This window comes from Anoplopoma fimbria, chromosome 17 (assembly GCF_027596085.1).
Source record: "Anoplopoma fimbria isolate UVic2021 breed Golden Eagle Sablefish chromosome 17, Afim_UVic_2022, whole genome shotgun sequence".
Taxonomy (NCBI): domain Eukaryota; kingdom Metazoa; phylum Chordata; class Actinopteri; order Perciformes; family Anoplopomatidae; genus Anoplopoma; species Anoplopoma fimbria.
Genome location: NC_072465.1, coordinates 15,416,606 through 15,434,857, shown reverse-complemented (window position 1 = coordinate 15,434,857; position 18,252 = coordinate 15,416,606). Strand labels below are relative to the sequence as shown.

The window sequence follows — 18,252 nt, the reverse complement described above, 5'->3', positions numbered from 1 at the left end:
TGCAGCTCACCTGAATCACCTGCGCTGCTCCATCGCCTTTCAGCAATCTGTGTGATTCACTCTTCATCCACCCCCACATGCTACTTCTGCTCGCTCTCCAGCTATTCCCTCCACTGAAGTGTGCTCCCCCTCACCTCACATTTATGTAACCATAATGCTGTTTAATAGCAATAATGGGCTCACTGAACAGAAGCCATCTCCTATAGAGTCACTGTGGTATCAGATTATAGTCACTTAGCTGTAAATACAGAACCAATGCACATTAGATGCATTGGTTTATCAGTAGGTTTTAAAGTTGTCTGGAAGGTGAGCTGAAGGAATTGTGATTTCCGAGAGATTTGCACAACATGAGGAAGTCAATCCTGCAGCCAAGAGTGAGTCTGATCTTATTACAGTCAGTGTCAGCGGTCACTTTGAGCTGTGAGTCAGCAGATGGCCTGTTTCTTCACAGCCATTCTCTAAGGTGAAGCCTGAGTGAGGCTGTCTTTAGATGAATGTGCAGTGATTATATATGTATGCAACATTGTTACTGCAATATTGCTATTGCCAACTTAATTTGATAGAGACCACTTGATTCCATATTACACTCATGAAAACACTAGCAGACTGAAAATAAATCTCAGTTCAGACTATTTTCAGGACTTTTTCTCTGAAGGTATTATGACATGAGATGTGTAAACAGCGATGTCATTGCTAAAGCTGGCACTTTCTCTGAGAGCTGGAGGTGCTATCTCATGCCGCAATTAGCATTGAGTAAAAATAGCAAAGATCTAAGCCTAAGGTTCCTTCTTTTTCCGACACTGCAAAAAAAGAAAAACCTGCAAACGGCTCATTTTATCACAACTGTTTTAAAAGTAGGCAGTTTTACTTATAGTATATCTGTTTTTTTACCTTATGGCAGTGCCTCTTTACATAATCATGGACATCATTGTGACGTTTTTTATCATAGATGAGTATTTTTCTTGTTTTGTGTCAGTATCAATTAGTATGATTCAGGACAAGATTTTTGGGAAAATGAAGCTAGAGCATTTAATATGTGTGGTTGATTGTTTGATGGTGGTTTGTGGAAGAGGAGGAGCTTTAGAAATGAGCAGATGAGCAGTGAACACTGAACACATGCAAAGACAGCGGGACCTCCAGTCTGCATGATTTCTCCATGTGATGAAATGTGATCAACGATAAAAGCCGTCTGTTCTGTTTGATATCTGTCACAACAAGAGACAACAAGTATCACCTCTCAGATGGTATCACAGGGAATGTGTCCTGCCATTTTGCTTTTCTCATTGTGAAACCTGTCACCTTAGCTGTGTTTGGCAGTATGGACACTCACAATGGCTCCCGGTGAAATAATATCCCCCTTGTGAGCTTTATGGACTCTGCCCTTCTTTAAATGAGGTTCAGATGACAGTCCTTTTTTTTGATGGAGAACCGCTCAAACCAGTTTTAAAAGTGGTCTTCATTTCACTAGCAGGTCACAGAAGCTGTGAATTGGCTGCTGTGTATGAGGGGCAGATACTGAGAGCCTGAGGCAGGTGAGGTCAACAAGTAGCTCTGTTACCTGAGCTTGCACTGATCAGGTTCCCGCAGAAAGAGCTTCTGTTATGATGAGCGGCTTAGGATGTGATCCAATTCACTCAGAGTGACGGTTAATTTTAGGTCTCATTCTCTCACTGGCTGTTGAGCTCCGCAATTAAGGCTGTGATTTCAAAAAAGGTACAGAGTGTTTTTGGATCAGAACAAACAAGATTGAATGTCTTTAATCTCTTTTATGTGACTGAACTGATGTTTAGGTCATAGTTCATCTCATACAAGAGCATGTGTTGATCCATTACTGTTATGAACATATTAGGAGTCTGACAGATCGAGATAAACAGTTGCTGGCGCTAATTCTCCAGTCCTGTGCCATTTAACAATCGCAAAAGTAGATTAAGAAACAAGATGAAGTAATTCACAAGAGTGCTAGTCAATCCTGAAATAATGGAAAACGAATTTTAAAATGTGATAGAAATATTAGTTTGTTTTATGTATTCATTTAAAAAAAATGATGGTTACCTCATTAGTCCACACAGCTCTGATCTTTTACGTCTCTTCAATGACGCTTTAGTCACATAATTCAGTTCTCAGTTCTTTCTGTTTCTATTGCACTTTGTCACATTTTGTTTTTATTGATATACCCACTGCCATACAAGTGCAAAAATATTAATGATATATATTTGATTTATTTCCAATTTATGTGCATAAAACAGGTGGATGGAAACAAACCTTATATGCCTAAAGGAACAGTCAAGGGATCTCCAAAGTAATTAGGATTTATCCCCTGACAACTATGAATGACTGTACCAAATAAACCTCATAGCAGCTTTTGAGGAAATATCAGGATCACCAAGTTCAGTAGAATTCACCCCCTTCGTACAATGCATGTCTGTGCAATAGTTGTTGAGAAATGTGTCAAAGTGTTGAATCAACCTACTGACACTTCCATTCTCAAAGATCTAAAATATACTTATACTAATTCATTAAGTCTTCTCTTTCTTTCCCAGCAGATCATATACATTATATAATCAAACAAAATTGTATATCTTTATTCCAACCTTTAGCTTTAAAAATCAATAATGGGCTCATCTTTTTTCCTCCCCGATGCACATATGCAGCATGTTAGCATAGCGTGACACGGCCCCCCTACATAAGGGCAGACTGGTTGTTATTTTTACTGATGGCTGCCTAATGTGACACGCAGTGATGCCAGTCGAGTCAGTATTTAGCTCCGGTTGATTACTCTCATAGTTCAGAGGGCTCAGTGGGGCAATGTGGAGAAGCCTTTTAAATCGATCCGTCAAAGACTAGACGCCTTAGGAAGAATAGGAGACTCTAGATCATAATCTTAGATGACGTTCTGGATATATAGATGTCGTCTGACTGCTCTGTCTCTGCTGTTATTATCAGCTGGAGCATCGGCATCCCTTTTCCTCTGAGGTCACGATCAACCCTTTTCTCAGTAAGCAGGTCAGTGGTGCCGTGCCCCCTGGCTCCTCTTTAGCTCAAGAATACTGCAGAAACAGCATCATGTATAGTATACCCTCAAACCCTGAGGACTGACAGAGGGGGGGTGGGCGGCTGCTCATGTTGTCTGAGAGCATGTATAGATATTTGGATGTATAAATAACATCTCCTAGAGAGAAAAAAACAGCTGTAGCTGTAAAGAAGTAAGTCACACTACCTTTGTGGTTTTCAGTATTTCAGAGCCAGTTAGTGATTGATCTTTTTGAAAAAACAAGTCTTTAGTCCTTTTTAGGAAAATGAAACGTCATGTCAATGTAATAAATGTCCAGAAAATACCGATCCACTAAACCACACATGCCTCTGGGTTGGCAGATGTGCACAGGAGACTCATTGTTGGGTCCCCTGTGGGATGGATAATGAGGTAATCCGTTAGTTAGTGCTGGATTTTTTTTTGTCATAACACACCTTCACACATCCCACTGACCCATTTCAACAGGATCAGATTTACGACCACAGACCACAGTTGACAAGTAAAGCGTGATATTTTTAAACCATACGCTCCACCACATGCTTTGATCGAAAGTGAGGCAACGCCGGCTACCTGATCCCAGAGTTTGAACCATGTGTGTGCACAGATATACACTGAAGTGTGCATTAATATGCGAGGATCATGCAGCATGATGGCCCTGGGAGATCTCGTTTCACCATCAAGGTGCAAAAAGAAATCTAAAACTGAGGCTGTGGTTACAGCACTGGCAGCTGTCTGTGTTCTCCTCCATGACAAAATATATTTATTTGCCGTTACTCAGAACTGTCTTCTTGTGTGCTCATTCTTTACTTGCGGTAATGTGTTCCCCCACATGCTGCTTTGACATTGCCCCAGTTTTCTGTCTCTGTGTTGTAGTGTGTCATGTAATGAGGCTCTGTGATGTCTTTTCATGGCAGAGAGATTCTGTATTCCTTCACTGTGTCCGAAAAATATGATTTTTTTTTCCTTCCTCTGACTCAGCCTTGTGTTCACGATTAACCTCATTATCTGTTCAGTGATCTTTGTCAAACCTCGGCATTGTTGAGTCTTTAGCCTGTCTTCAGGATAGTGAGTTACACGTCACGCTGTATTACTGCAGCACTCCAGTGTGAAAGGAAAGCAAGGTGAAAATGAGGGAATAGTATGGATATCTTTAAATAGGTCACTGCTCTCTTTCTTTTCTCTGTTAACGGGGCGCATGGCCAACAGCAAACCTTTTCTTACAGTAGACATCAGTACTTGTGTCATTTGGTATTCATAATGTTTAAAGGCTGGTGTTTTAGAATATTTTTCTTTATTTCAACAAATTCAATGAAAAGCCCAACACCAACAATGTGTTACTCCTCTCAATACTTCTCTATCCGTCTGTGACTCAGTCCCAATCCAATTTACACAGTTATTTATATGTAAGGCGGCATTTTTATAATAACACAAAAAAATTATTTTTAGGCTCAGTCATTTCCTGAAACAGCTGGGCACTGTAATTTTAAGCAAATGTTGATAGAACAGGAGTAAATACTGTATTTGTTTCAGACTATTTTCAGCCGCGGACTAATACTCTTTCTGTGCTCCTGTTAGTATAATGTGGGATTGAGTTAAAATAAATTACAATGTCCTGGTTCAATTATAGCAATTTAGGTCTAAGGCACAGAGGAAAAGGCTATATCAGGCTTTAACTACATTTACTATCCTTGTTACCATGTACCATTAATTGTTAGTTTTGGTCTTTTTCATGGAATTTTCTAACAATAACAATAATGTAGAATATCACCAGCCTTAACCTTTAATTTATCGGGTGAATGTGGATACGAAAATACAGGAACTAAACAGAATTGTGATAAATGCAACTAATTTAAAATATTGTCTGTTTGACTGTTTTTTAGATTTGCTACCAAAGAGCCCAACGGTTTGTTACTCTACAATGGCCGCTTCAATGAGAAACATGACTTCCTCGCCATGGAAATCATCAATGAGCAGATACAGCTCACCTTCTCTGCAGGTAAGACAGTTATTTGTTAATTCCATTCTTTATTATTTAATACTATTTTTGAGTGTGTTGCAGTCATTCACCTCCTGCATTGTTTTCCAGGTGAGACCAAAACTACCGTTTCACCGTTCATCCTCGGGGGAGTCAGCGACGGCCAGTGGCACGTAGTGGAGGTCCACTACTACAACAAGGTAAGATCCAGAATAAAGGAACAGACAAGTTACTCCTCATATACCTCATAGACACAAGAGTGGTATCAGTCTTCTCATCTAACTGTCTTCAAGAGAGCCAGTGTATTTCCCAAAACCATTCAAGAGTGATCTTGGTGAAAACTCACTCTGTTCTGATGATGTTTTTCATTTCCTTCTTTTAATTGTTACACAATAGCTGACATACCTCTGGTTAAATCAGTCTGCCGCTGCGCCCCTCATCAGGTGTGGCGGTAAAATACCAGACATAGTTACCGAAGATATTCAGAGGGAAATCAGGTCACAGGTTTGATTTGCTACAAGGGACGGACCGTTTAGTTTTATTGCACTTAAAAGCTCTGCTTAAGCACATCCAACTGTCGTGGATCGAGTTAGTTGTGTAAGTTAGTTGTATTGCCTGTTTAGCGCTGCTGCCCTGTCAGACTAAAGAATTGCTGATGATGATCTGGAAGAGAGCCAACATGCCAACTAGACACCGACGGAGGGGGGACAAGAAGGGTGGGGTGGGGTAGAATGAATGAATGAATGAACACCAGTGATTGGGAAGTCAATGTTTTTCCAGACGTGGTCAGATTGGACTAAATATGCTTTGACCATTTCTCTGTAAGAACATCACAACAACTCAATAACTCAATCTGTGGAGGAATGTATGGAGCTGTTGTCTCTGCTCTCAGTACTTTACCACCCAGGACCAACACACAGGATGTCACATTTTAGTCTATTGAGGAAGTCACTTTGCATCATAAAGATGTTGCCAGGCAACACCCCCGCTGCTCACATTTTCTATTCAGTGTCTATGATAGCACGGCCGTGTCAGATTTTAGCCAGAAGAAGTGATGAAGGGGGAATTCTTGTCGACTTTTGGATGAAAACTAGTCGTTTCCCAGCCAAGAAGACATTATAGTCTCATTAATCACTATGGTACAAAACTGTCCTTTGTTGTTCCACTGACCTGGTAGTTTTACATCTGTAAGTGTGCTGCATGTTTGAAGAGGACATTTTTCTGTTAATGAGATATTTGCACGTACAGTACAAGTGCAACATATATATGTTTACATCAGACCACCAGTTTAATAAACACAGCTTCATATTTGCGTGAGAAGAGGTGCTGGTTCTGCTCTGAGGCTGATTTAGTAGCATATACATTTATGTATGAAGTTAACTTTCATTAATTAATGATCCATTAAGCATTAAATTATAACACAAACTTGTAGTAACTGTTTCATTTCTTAATGGTGAGAAGTAGTAATTCATGATATATCCTGCATTAAATAACAAGGAATGCTTTATATATATATATATATATATATATATATATATATATATATATATGTTGTATTATCATATTAGATTTTATAGGTTTGTACCTGTATACAATGTAACTAGTGTACTCATTACATTGAATACATATCTTACTTTGAGTACTAAACGTCCCAGGAGTGTCTGGGGTCCAACCCCCAGCTCTGGCTGAACTAATCCTCCCGTCCTCCTCTAATGTCCCTCATCCTGTGAGTCGCTGAGGTAGAAACGTGGCTCCTCCCTCTGGAGGTATCCCACAGTGGCCCACTCTGACCCGTCCCTGTCCACGGGGGTGGGGCAGGGTGAGGTGGGGAGGGGGCATTTTAGATTGAAATGTGGCTTTCAGGATGGTGGGGGACTGTGGAGAATGGCAATGACCGCTGCCTTTGTGTTTGGCTCTGCTTCCTTTGGGACCATGGGCAGTGAATGATGCGGCCCCGGGGAAGGTGCCCCTCTCTCTCTGTTCTCCAGTGAGGACAGAAAAGCGGAGCAGAAGAGGAGCGAAAGGAGGGTAAAGAAAAGCCGAGAGAAGTATTGACTCGGGCTTTGAACGGGGACGCTGCGCTTCAGGGCCGACCCCTCTTGTTGCTATGGTTTTTCTAGTCAATCTCAGATCCCATATTTGTGTTGCTTGCTGCCATGCCCCTCCAGTGCAACCCCTGTCTCCCTCTGTGACAGGGAACTCATATTCCCATAATCCCCTGTAGCGGCGAGTTAGAGCAGTGTTTAATGTGGTCTTGAGCAAATATGTGCACTCCAATCAGTGCTGACAGGATGAGGTTTTGTGCAGCAGAAAGACGTCCTGACAGACAGTCATTATGGGAGAGTCAACAGCCGTGACTGATGACAGCAGAGGTCAGTGAAAGGATCGCCAATCTGGAGCGCTGCCTGTTTCAGAGCTTTCACAGCGAAGGGAAAACCGTGGAAAAGAGCATGTCGGGTGATTTCACCTTTGGCAATTCAGACCGAATGTTTGCTTGTTTCATCATCCACAAATTTGTAACAAATTGGCCTCAAGGACCATCAAATGAAAAGTCAAAGCCACCTTCAGTTCCTGTTTTCCTTCTACTAAACATTTCAGAGTTGAACAGTGAGTTACTGTTTCACAGTCAAGAAAATAAGAGGACTTCCTGTGGGAACGTTGCTTGACAACAGGGCCAGTCGTACAAGAAAACTTGTTAAATGTTTCTGATATCTTTGTACAGCTCACTGCCAAAAGAGCTTCTCTGAAAATACTTATCTTCTGTGACTCAACAGCTTTCAAGTGGGCTTGTGAATCTTGGAAACTGTGATTGAGAGAGATTTTACTTGACTTCATGGTTCAGTGAACTGAGCTGACTAGCATAATTTACTTTTTAATGGAACCAAAATTATGCTTATTATAAAACCATGAGCATCCTGATAGTTTGGATCCTACTTTCTCCGACTGAACATGCAATGGGAATTTTCACAACACATTTTTACTAAGTCAAATATAATAATCAACTGTATTTCTTTGTTTATTTTAATGGTTTGAGTTTTTAAGTATTTTATTTATATATTTCAAAAAGTTTTCACTGAAAATACCCCAAGGTTTTTTGTATTTCAAACATTTAATCCTACTTTCTTGGGGATCTCTGACTTTTTTGATTTGTGTAAAATGTCTTGACAACTTTTGGATGGACTACCTTGACATTTTGAACATACATTCACTTATTTAAGTTTCCTACTCTGGTTTATGAGGCAAAACTAATGGCCATCAGCCTCAGCTCTAATTTGTGTTTAGTGCTAATTGTCAAATGTTAGCATGCTAACACGCTAAACTAAGATGGTGAACACAATAAACATTATACCTGCAAAATGTTGGCATGTTAGCATGCTGACTTTAGCATTTAGCTCAAAGCACCACTGTGCATCCTAGCTGCTGCTAGCTGCCATCTCTTAGTCTTGTTCACTAGTTTGTTTTGAGCCTTGATGGTGTTTCGTTACTGCATTCTCTCCTAAATATTACACTTTTTTGTGCTCTTGTGGACAATTAGGATGTATTATATCCCTCTATTCTACGTCACACATATTTCATAGTAAACACTACCACAGCTGAATGAACTGACATTTGTGTTTCAACAAGAATGACAAAGTGTGATGTTGTGAAAACAGACAGCCAGGTGGTTTAGAAATATAATTGGTCTCATCTCTTTCACATCACTAACATTCATCACACTGATCACAAGACACAAAGTGAGTGCAGGAATGTAACCGACTACAGCCTCTCAGTGACAGAGTCCTATTATTAGAGGCTCACAGAGATATAATCTAATCTACCCAATGAGAAAATCATGAGAGAGAAATGTAATTGCAGCAGCCATATTTTTTTCCTTAATGTATTGCTTGATGTGTTTTGTATCTTGAAATTCACCTGATAGAGCTGCCAAAGATGTTTCACCGGCCAATGAAATCTACAGTTTATATTCAGCTGGTATTGTTTTTAATGATCTTTTAAATTAAAGGATCAGACAAGCCATCAGTAAAATTATAATTCCTGATGCTCCTGCAGACACTGGCGGGGATCTATTTTAGTTTAACTTGTGTAGAACTAAACTGCCAGGCAAAAAATAAAACATGTCATGTGTTTTCAAGGCATTAGCATAGAGCCAACTCTTCATATCATCTCTGCACATGAGACGAGCTAATTCCTGCTAAATCCTGTCTGACCAGCTGACGGCTCAGCGGCCGTCCTCGCCTGCAGGCAGCCCAGTCGGTGGGATGTGAGCGGGGAGTGGTCACTGCTCGCGACACCAGCTTGAACCTACACTTAGGGTTAACATGAGCTCTACGTGACCTCAGAGAAACGGGCCGTTATGAAAAGGGGTCGCGACCTCATACTGACAGGATCATCATTCTCCCCCCCGCAGACCCCTCCTCCTTTTGTTGCTTCCCCCATTTCTTTCTCAAACAATGAAGATGATCCTTTGTTGACAGGGATGATGTCCTGCAGAGAGCGAGCTCATCTCCTGTGTGTGTGTGTGTGTGTGTGTGTGTGTGTGTGTGTGTGTGTGTGTGTGTGTGTGTGTGTGTGTGCGTGTGCGTGTGCTTGCCAACCGCTGCCTTTTAGCTCTTGCTGTTATGATATGAATTATTAAAAATATTCACAACAGCAAGCTAAAGCTGCACGGGTAACGAACCAAGACTATTTATTTGGTTGTTGTTTCCCAGTTTAAAAGCTCCAGTTTTTAATCTGGCTCATAAAGCTTAGTACTGGCTGATATTCCCCAGAAGTTTCTACACTGCTTCATGGATTAATCCAGTGTTAAATGCAGCAGAATAATGAGATATTTTCACAACAACCTATTTCTTAGTCCTATTTATAAACGCCAAAATACCAAAATACTTCAGCGTCTTAAAAATAGCAGCACAGACTTTGTTTTATAGTTTTTTTTTTTCTTCATCTTTATGCTGACAAACCTGAGAATTCTCAAATGAATATGATTCTATAGGACGTTTATGTTATTTTTTCTGTCCATCTAAATCAAGAGTTTCTAATTTGCATACTAATGAAAACCTCTTAACATACTTGTGATATTATTCTGTAATGAATTCTCTCAAAAAGCTAGATTGCTTTGTTAAATCCCCAGTTGGATAGAAATAAAAAACATATCCAACATTAGAAAGTTCTCAAGTTTTCACAAAGACTTCAGTGCACAACACAGGCGAGTCAACAAGGCATTATGAATTCCTAATCCTCATTGTTTTGCCCAAAGCCTCCCCTTAAACATAAGGCAGGCGCTCTATCATTTATCTTGATATTCATGAGTTTGTCCCTCGATCCACAGCCGATACTAAACCAGGCCGGCCTGCCGCAGGGCCCCTCAGACCAGAAGGTCGTTGTCGTGACGGTGGACAACTGTGACGCCTCCGTGGCCTTCCGGTTCGGTCACATGATCGGAAACTACACCTGCTCTGCTCAGGGCAGCCAATCAGGATCCAAAAAGTGAGTCCACAGGAATAACATCAGCCGGATTACATTTCTGTTGTTACTATGTGGAAGATAACAGGTTTTTCATAAAAAACCTTTTGCTCTCATCTTCCCTCATTATCTCTGTATTGACTTCAGTAATTAATCTGATTACTTTTTTTGTGATTTGCTCATTAAGAGAGAGTAAATGTGTTTTGAGATGAAGTTCCACATCTCCAGGGTGTTAGCTAAGCTTTGCTTTTTTCCTTCATTTGGGATGTTTACCCTTTTTCTGTTTTCATCTCCAGGGCGAAAAATAACACTGCAAAAACCTCTGTGATCAATTTTTCATACATGTTGATGATGTAAAGGCAGAGCAAAAACCCTGGATTCGTGAATGTTCACCGGTTTTATGTTTTCAGATCCCTGGACCTGACCGGCCCCCTGCTCCTCGGAGGGGTTCCCAAACTCCCAGAGGACTTTCCTGTTCGCAACCGGCAGTTCGTGGGCTGCATGAAGAACCTGCGTATCGACAACCAGCACATAGACATGGCCAGCTTCATCGCTAACAACGGCACTCTGCCAGGTACGCTTTGAACTGCTGATCGGCACCAAAAGATTATCCTTTACTTCATCCCCTGAACCTGTGACTGTTTTACAGTCAAACAATGTTTTGTTGTTGGACCAGCCAAGTGAGAGAGAAAATAACAATGACTATAATGAGCACAGCAGGGGAGTAGAGTCATTGGGAATGATCATTGTACCTGCTATGAATATTTTATTACCCTCTGACTCTTTGATGAAATAATGAGGTTGGACGGATCAAACGGGTAAATCAACCTCTTATTTTCTCACCCTCCTAGGATGCTCTGCCAAGAGACACTTCTGCAACAACGACCCGTGTCTGAACGGAGGAACCTGTGTGAACCTGTGGGGCTCCTTCAGCTGTGACTGCCCACTCGGATTTGGTGGACAAAACTGTGAAAGAGGTGAGTTAAGTAGAAAAGTGCAGTTTAGTCATGTCGGCCGTTTTGACCCGAGCCCTTTCCTCGTCTTTGTGACGCGAGACTCAATTTGGCATCAAGTAAGAAGCTAAAGCTGTCATCTATCAGGTCAAATTAAAAACAAAAGCAGAGTGGAAACGGCAACAGAGACTCATTTATGCAGAAATCATTGGTGTTTGTGAAATCAGTCACAGCTTTTTGGGAACACCTGACTTCATTTCAAACATGCACAGCCATAAAATCATTGTTGATTACATTACAGTAGTTTCAATGTCTGATTTATGACAGAATTAGTATCATTTGTGAGAATCAAGCTGTTTGAGCTTGAGTTTTCTCTTGTTTAGATGATATTGAACCGTTAAAGTCTAATTGCTTTTCGTCTTTTGAAGTCATACAGTACATTACTTATGTTTCTGTCCCCGTGTTCTCCAGTGTCTGTTTTTTTTCCACCTGATCCGCTGCAGCTGTTAGCTGTGCTGATTTATGGTTTACAGCAATGTGAGAAGAGACAGAGACGAAGAATGAGACCTGTAAACGACTAGACAACACCTCTTTTTTTAGCTTGAAGTAGAATGATAATTTTTTTTGTAGATCAGATAAAAAGGAAGTAGAGATGGATATTCATATAAGGGCTGGTGTGTAAGTCTGAGGAAAAGATGGGAGTGAAGAACTGGGACATAATGTAGCGTGATCACATGTAACTGAAGGAAATTTAATGAGCTTTGATAACTTGACTTTATTGTAATCAACAACAACTCGGAGTAATCATCGACATCAGAGGTGCCTTTTTAAAATGCAGTTGTTTACATTTGTACGTGAGTGGGAATAATGTAAAGCTGAAATGATAATTGATAAAGGTAGTGGATCCAGCTTCTCAAATGTGAAGATTTCCTGCTTTTCTTTTGTCTTACTTGATAGTGAACTCACCATTTGGGGGGTTTTAGACTGTTACATATCAAGCAATTTGAATCTGCCACTTACATCTTTGTGAAATTGTGATCGTGATTTTTTATTATTTTTTGTAATTTGGTAGACAATAATCTCCAATATGGTGTGTGTGTGTAAAATATGCCGCCATAGATGTTGATCTATTGGCATCTTCTGGCCACATTTATACATGAGTTGTGGTTAAACTCCTGCATTAGCTTTTACAGAACAATTAATCTGGCATTTTTTGTTGTTTCATTTCCAACTTATGTTTGTATCGTTTTGTGTAAATGTGAACCGTTTGAATGAAATTGTGCTGCAGTTTCACTCTTTGCATTTCCCTCCTCCCTCCAGCCAACGATGACAGCCACAGTGCACCAGGTTTATTTGCCATCACTAATCGATAATTTCGATCAGGTGCTTTTCATTCGCTTTGTACACAGACTGCCTACTGTGAAACGTTTTCCCTCTCATTACGCAGAGTGTCCTTTCCTGTCACTTTGTTTTCACGTTTGGAAGAGCCGGAAAGCTTCTCAGAGTCGATGCATGAGTGCATAAACACATAACTTCCTTCTGATTCACAAACTACAAAAATAAAACAACATTTTAAATGATTTCATATCAAAATTTAACTGCTACACTAAAAGATTTAGAGTAGAATATGGGGTTATTAAAGATCCCCTTCAGACACGTTTTAAGACGAACACAAATACTCTGCTTTGAATAATAATTTATGTCTGATATGTTTTTTCAAAACAAAATTTCAATTCCCTCATTAAAAAGTCTTAAAATAACATCCACTTTATCTGCCTCATTGGAAAATACAGAATCTGTGAATATGCAAATATTTTCAGTTTTAAATATTTAAGTCCTGGAAAGTTCAGTTTCAGGGTATGTGCACCGGAGGTTTGCATATCTGGACCACATTGGCCTTGCGGTTGTGATAAATTGTCATAAATCCGGTTGATATCGCCACGTCTTAACCTCAGATTTAAGGTGAGCACAGAGAAACGTTCCCCCTTCTGCAGTTGAGTGCGAAAACAGCCTTTTAGTGTCAAACTCTGTACACAGATCATTCTGCACAGTGAAGCTCAAACATCACATTCCACGAACAAGAAGAAAAACACATTTTCAACTAAAGGGGGGATTTAATCCAATGTTTTTTATATATTTTGACCTCAATTTCCTTGTATCTTATTACTCTGAATTACCAGCACAGTTTGCTTTCAAAGCCAATGATCTGGGCTTTCAGGGAACACCTGATTTGATTTCAGACAGTTTTTTTCTGTGATAACTTGGAAGTGATCAGAGAACATGCTGGACTTGCTGGTTGACAGTAATGACTCACTGCGAAACACTCTCTCATTTATCTTCATCACTTCTTCCAATTTTCTACTCACTTACTTTCCTTACATTTTATCTGCTTTTTTACCATCTTTCTACTCTAGTTATGGCCAGCCCGCAGCGTTTCCTAGGTAACAGCCTGTTGCAGTGGAACAACATGGCAGCGGTGGCGGCCTCCGTCCCGTGGCATGTGGAGTTCATGTTCCGCACACGTCAGGCCAGCGCGACACTGCTGCACATCTCTGCCGGCCAGCAGCACAACCTCACACTGCAGGTGAGATCAACATATAGTTTCTCTTTTTTTTTCTCACTGCACGTGGAGACTATAACACCTCCTGGCTACATTCTGGTCTCCTTCATACATTATTTCTCTCCACAGACATTATGAAATTCACCGAAATGTTGCAATGCATGGCAATGTCAATTTATCCTCAAGGAGAAACTTTATTTAGAAAGAAAAGTAACATTTTTAAGAATTTCTAGGTAATTTCCTCTTAATGGTCACTTAATCTGATCAGCCAAGATCAATAACTTTAATTCTTTAACACGGAGTGAAAAAGTAGTTCATATATTTTATAGGTGTAAGGTCTAGTGTGAACATGTAGGCAGTCTTCACCAAGAGATCAAACATTTAAGGATTGAGGCTCCACCTGTTGGCCATCTTAGTTGCAGCACGTCACTGAATATCAGAGGAGGTTGAGACAAAAAATCCAAATGATCAAACTCTCATTGTAGCATCTATGTTGGGCTACTTGTTGAGCTTCTCTTTGGCTGACGCCTCTTTGATGTTGCATAAATGTACGATAATCTATTTCCAGCTATTCCAGGTTTGAACTTTGTCAGTCAGAGCTCTCTGTTTCTGTTCATCATGTGATGCTTTGCTGATTCTTGCTGGTCTTTTTTTCTCCTCTGTTATTGAACATCGGTTCCATCTCCCTCCTGCTGTTTCCTCCCTTTTCCTGGCTCTCTCTCTCTGACTTTGTAGCTGCGTGGGGGAAGCGTGTTGATGGGGCTGCACAGAGGGGAAGACTCAACTCTTTCCCGTGTGGAGGAGGTGCTGGTGAACGATGGAGACTGGCATCATTTGCAGCTGGATATTAGCAGTCTGGGGGGAGCAGCGAGCCACCACAAAGCAGTGTTGTCTTTGGATCAGGGGCTCTACCTGGTGAGCTATCCTAGTTGTTGTAAATCACCATGAATTAAACTACTTTAGTTTGGCAGCCATTAAGTCTGTCATGCAACTTTTCAGGCCAGTATGGAGGTGGATGGGAAGCTTCGAGACTCCAAGCTGAAGACCGTGAGCGTTGGTGGTTTGGCAAGGCCTGATGGGAAAATTCAACATGGTTTCCGTGGCTGTATTCAGGTCCGTCCCCTCTATAGACCCCACTTATATCAGCATTTGTCCACATGTATAAATGTAGATATCAAAAGCCATCTATACATTTAACTGAATATATACATTTTTAGATGTGTAGATTACATATAAATGTAGTTTAGATGACTATATTACAAGGAGCAGAAAACTATTTGTTGAAATAAGTAATTACAAAATTGTTGAAACCTGTCAATAAAAGAAAATCATTAAAATCCCTTTCTTTTTGAGCTACTTTTATCCCTTCTTTTCTTGCCCTTTGAAATTAAAATAATGCTCACTCAGCAGTGTTTGAAAAAGGTTTTAACTACTTGAGCTTTTGATGAGGTGCAGATAGACATCTACTAAAACTATAGCACATAAAATTTAAACAGACAGGCAACACATAGTGTTTTGACACACCCAAAACAGTAACCTCTTTGTTTCCAGTAATTCCTTTCACTTACTTTGATCGTCAAAGTGTTTCTCGCAAATACATAACCATGCTGTGTTGCCGTGGAAACGTAAATGTATTTGTTTGTTTGTTTGCCTGCAGGGTCTGCGTGTGGGTGGGGCTCTGAGTCTATCTCAGGCGAGGAAGGTGAACGTGGAGCCCGGCTGCAGCGTTCCCGACCCATGCAGCTCCAGCCCCTGTCCTGTTAGCAGCTACTGCAGCGACGACTGGGACAGCTTCTCCTGCACCTGCCTCTCTGGTCAGTCTGCTTACTGTTCACAAACCGAAAACCATGATCAGAACATTTTTGCAGGGCTGGAAGGTTACTTAAAATCGTACTGTAGATATTACTTCAGCCTACATAAAAGTCTTTAATCACTCAATTAAAATGCATTGTATTCCATCAAACATACGATAAAGCAACACCAAGGAAAGTATTACAGTTATCCTTTATTACATAATCCTTATCGCTACTTAACACATTTCACCATGTTGCGAGAGCACAGCAGCTTATTTTTCTTTTCACCTTTGTTTCACAGGCTACTATGGCACCAACTGCACTGATGTCTGCTCATTAAACCCCTGTGAGCACGAGTCGACCTGCACCAGGAAGCCAAGCTCCTCTCGTGGTTACACCTGTGACTGTCCCAGCCACTACTTTGGCCATTACTGCGAGAAAAAGTAAATGTTTTTCACATTTACGTAAAACTGTGTATGTTTTTGTGTGTAGATCCTGGCTCTTCCTGTGTTGTATTGTTTTATTACTCTGCAGGTAAACTGACAATGTGTTATGTCTACAGGACGGATCTGCCGTGTCCCAGAGGCTGGTGGGGTCATAAGACCTGCGGTCCCTGTAACTGTCAGACGGACAAGGGCTTCGACTCTGACTGCAACAAGACGAGCGGAGAGTGTCGGTGCAAGGTGAGCGTGTGAGGACCTGCAGCTTTGATTCATCGCTCTGTGATGAATTCAATTCAATTCAATACAACTTTATTATTCCACAAAGGCAATTTGATTCTTGGCAAGTAAACAGACAGGAAACAGGCATATACATAGACAGACACAAACAAAGGAATGTTTAATACTATGTTGGGCTGAAAATACAAATATGAAATAAAAGTCCTACAAATGAAAATAAAATGTATGAATAAGGGAATAGTTTTAAAGCTTTAGAGCTGTGAGTCAAATCCATTCAACATACTAATATCTGTGGGTATGGCAACATAATTGTCACAGTTTTCTGTATTTCCAGTTTACAATAAATCAGATCTCAAAAATGTTTTCCTTTTGAGTTTTCAAGTTGTAATTAAGTTCTCTGCATTAACGTCATATAGTTCATTAGGTTAATCCTTTTTTTTAAAAAACATTTTCTTTTTCTACCTTTTTTGATTTCTTTGTATTCATTCAGAGTTTATTTTGTTCAATTTAGATAAAGTGAATCCACTGATATAAGATAAAGCTTTGGTATCACAACAGACTTAACTATGAAAATGTCTCTCTCGGCCATTAACATCACCCAGTCTGTAAGCGATGGCACAAACGCTGCCTTCAGCTGTTGTACAAGCAATCTCCCAACGTTCAAAATAGAGGTCAGAACTCATTTACATAGCATTGAAGGAGTAAAATTTTGACATTTTTGGCATAAAGTTAGTGATTTCACTATACACTACACCTGTTCAGAGTCTGGATGTAGTACAGCATTGGGACACAGCTCAGGCATGACTAGGAAAACATAGGTGGGGGACATAATTGAGAAAGTCGTCCAGATGTTTTTGAACAAGCAGCTGCAGCAGATGGAAAATGTGCTGACGTGTGTAAATGAGGAAGGCTGAAAAATATATATTGTTATATATAAATTGTGTATATAAATTGTTAATCAGCAACTTCCTCTCTCCAAACCCGTTTCCAGGACAACCACTACCGTCCCGAAGGCAGCGACACATGCCTGCTCTGTGACTGCTACCCGGTCGGCTCTTTCTCCAGAGCGTGTGACCGAGAGAGCGGCCAGTGTCAGTGTAAACCCGGCGTCATCGGACGCCAGTGTGACCGCTGTGACAACCCCTTCGCTGAGGTTTCTCCTAACGGCTGTGAAGGTCAGAATACATCAGATTACTGTCACATTACTATAATGCTTTATTTATAATCGCTGCTTCATTATAGCTAAAAATATATTAAATCATTTTCCATTTTTATCCTCATCATTTCTCTCCTTCCTCCTCGCTCAGTAATCTATGACAGCTGCCCTCAGGCCATCGAGGCCGGGATCTGGTGGCCCAGGACTAAGTTTGGTCTCCCTGCAGCAGTTCACTGTCCCAAGGGAACTCTCGGTATGATGGTTTTTCAGGCAGCTCATCAAATTACCATATAATAATGGCAATATATGAAACTTGCCTAAAGCCCTCTCTCAGCTGCAGTCTACTCCTCAACTCTCATGTGATAACTCTCTCTCCCTCTTCTCAGGCACAGCGATCCGCCACTGTGATGAGCACAAGGGCTGGCTGCCTCCCAATCTCTTCAACTGCACCTCTGTTACCTTCAGCAAGCTGAAAGCCCTGGTGTGTAGCTTCTCCCTCCGTCAGTTTTAAAAGCAACCTTGAAATTCCCACAATAACATCCTCATTTGTGGAGGCAGAAAATGATTTAAACAAGAAAAAGAGCTTCGGTCACCATGTTTTTTCTAGTATTGTTGAGATATTTCAATCGGGTTGAAAATATATT

At 40.6% G+C, this 18,252-nt stretch overlaps 1 protein-coding gene across 1 annotated transcript in view; it reads left to right on the top strand.

The window, feature by feature from the left end:
- Nucleotides 1-18,252, top strand: part of celsr2 (cadherin, EGF LAG seven-pass G-type receptor 2) — a 61,645-nt gene that overhangs the window by 31,878 nt on the left and 11,515 nt on the right. Inside the window, exons 4-17 of the mRNA XM_054616477.1 lie at nt 4,912-5,027; nt 5,118-5,206; nt 10,333-10,490; nt 10,877-11,040; nt 11,318-11,443; nt 13,834-14,003; nt 14,715-14,894; nt 14,979-15,092; nt 15,637-15,793; nt 16,074-16,215; nt 16,335-16,455; nt 17,444-17,627; nt 17,760-17,861; nt 17,995-18,089. Of these exons, the coding sequence (XP_054472452.1) occupies nt 4,912-5,027; nt 5,118-5,206; nt 10,333-10,490; nt 10,877-11,040; nt 11,318-11,443; nt 13,834-14,003; nt 14,715-14,894; nt 14,979-15,092; nt 15,637-15,793; nt 16,074-16,215; nt 16,335-16,455; nt 17,444-17,627; nt 17,760-17,861; nt 17,995-18,089 (1,918 nt within the window). The remainder of the gene's footprint in view (nt 1-4,911; nt 5,028-5,117; nt 5,207-10,332; nt 10,491-10,876; nt 11,041-11,317; nt 11,444-13,833; nt 14,004-14,714; nt 14,895-14,978; nt 15,093-15,636; nt 15,794-16,073; nt 16,216-16,334; nt 16,456-17,443; nt 17,628-17,759; nt 17,862-17,994; nt 18,090-18,252) is intronic.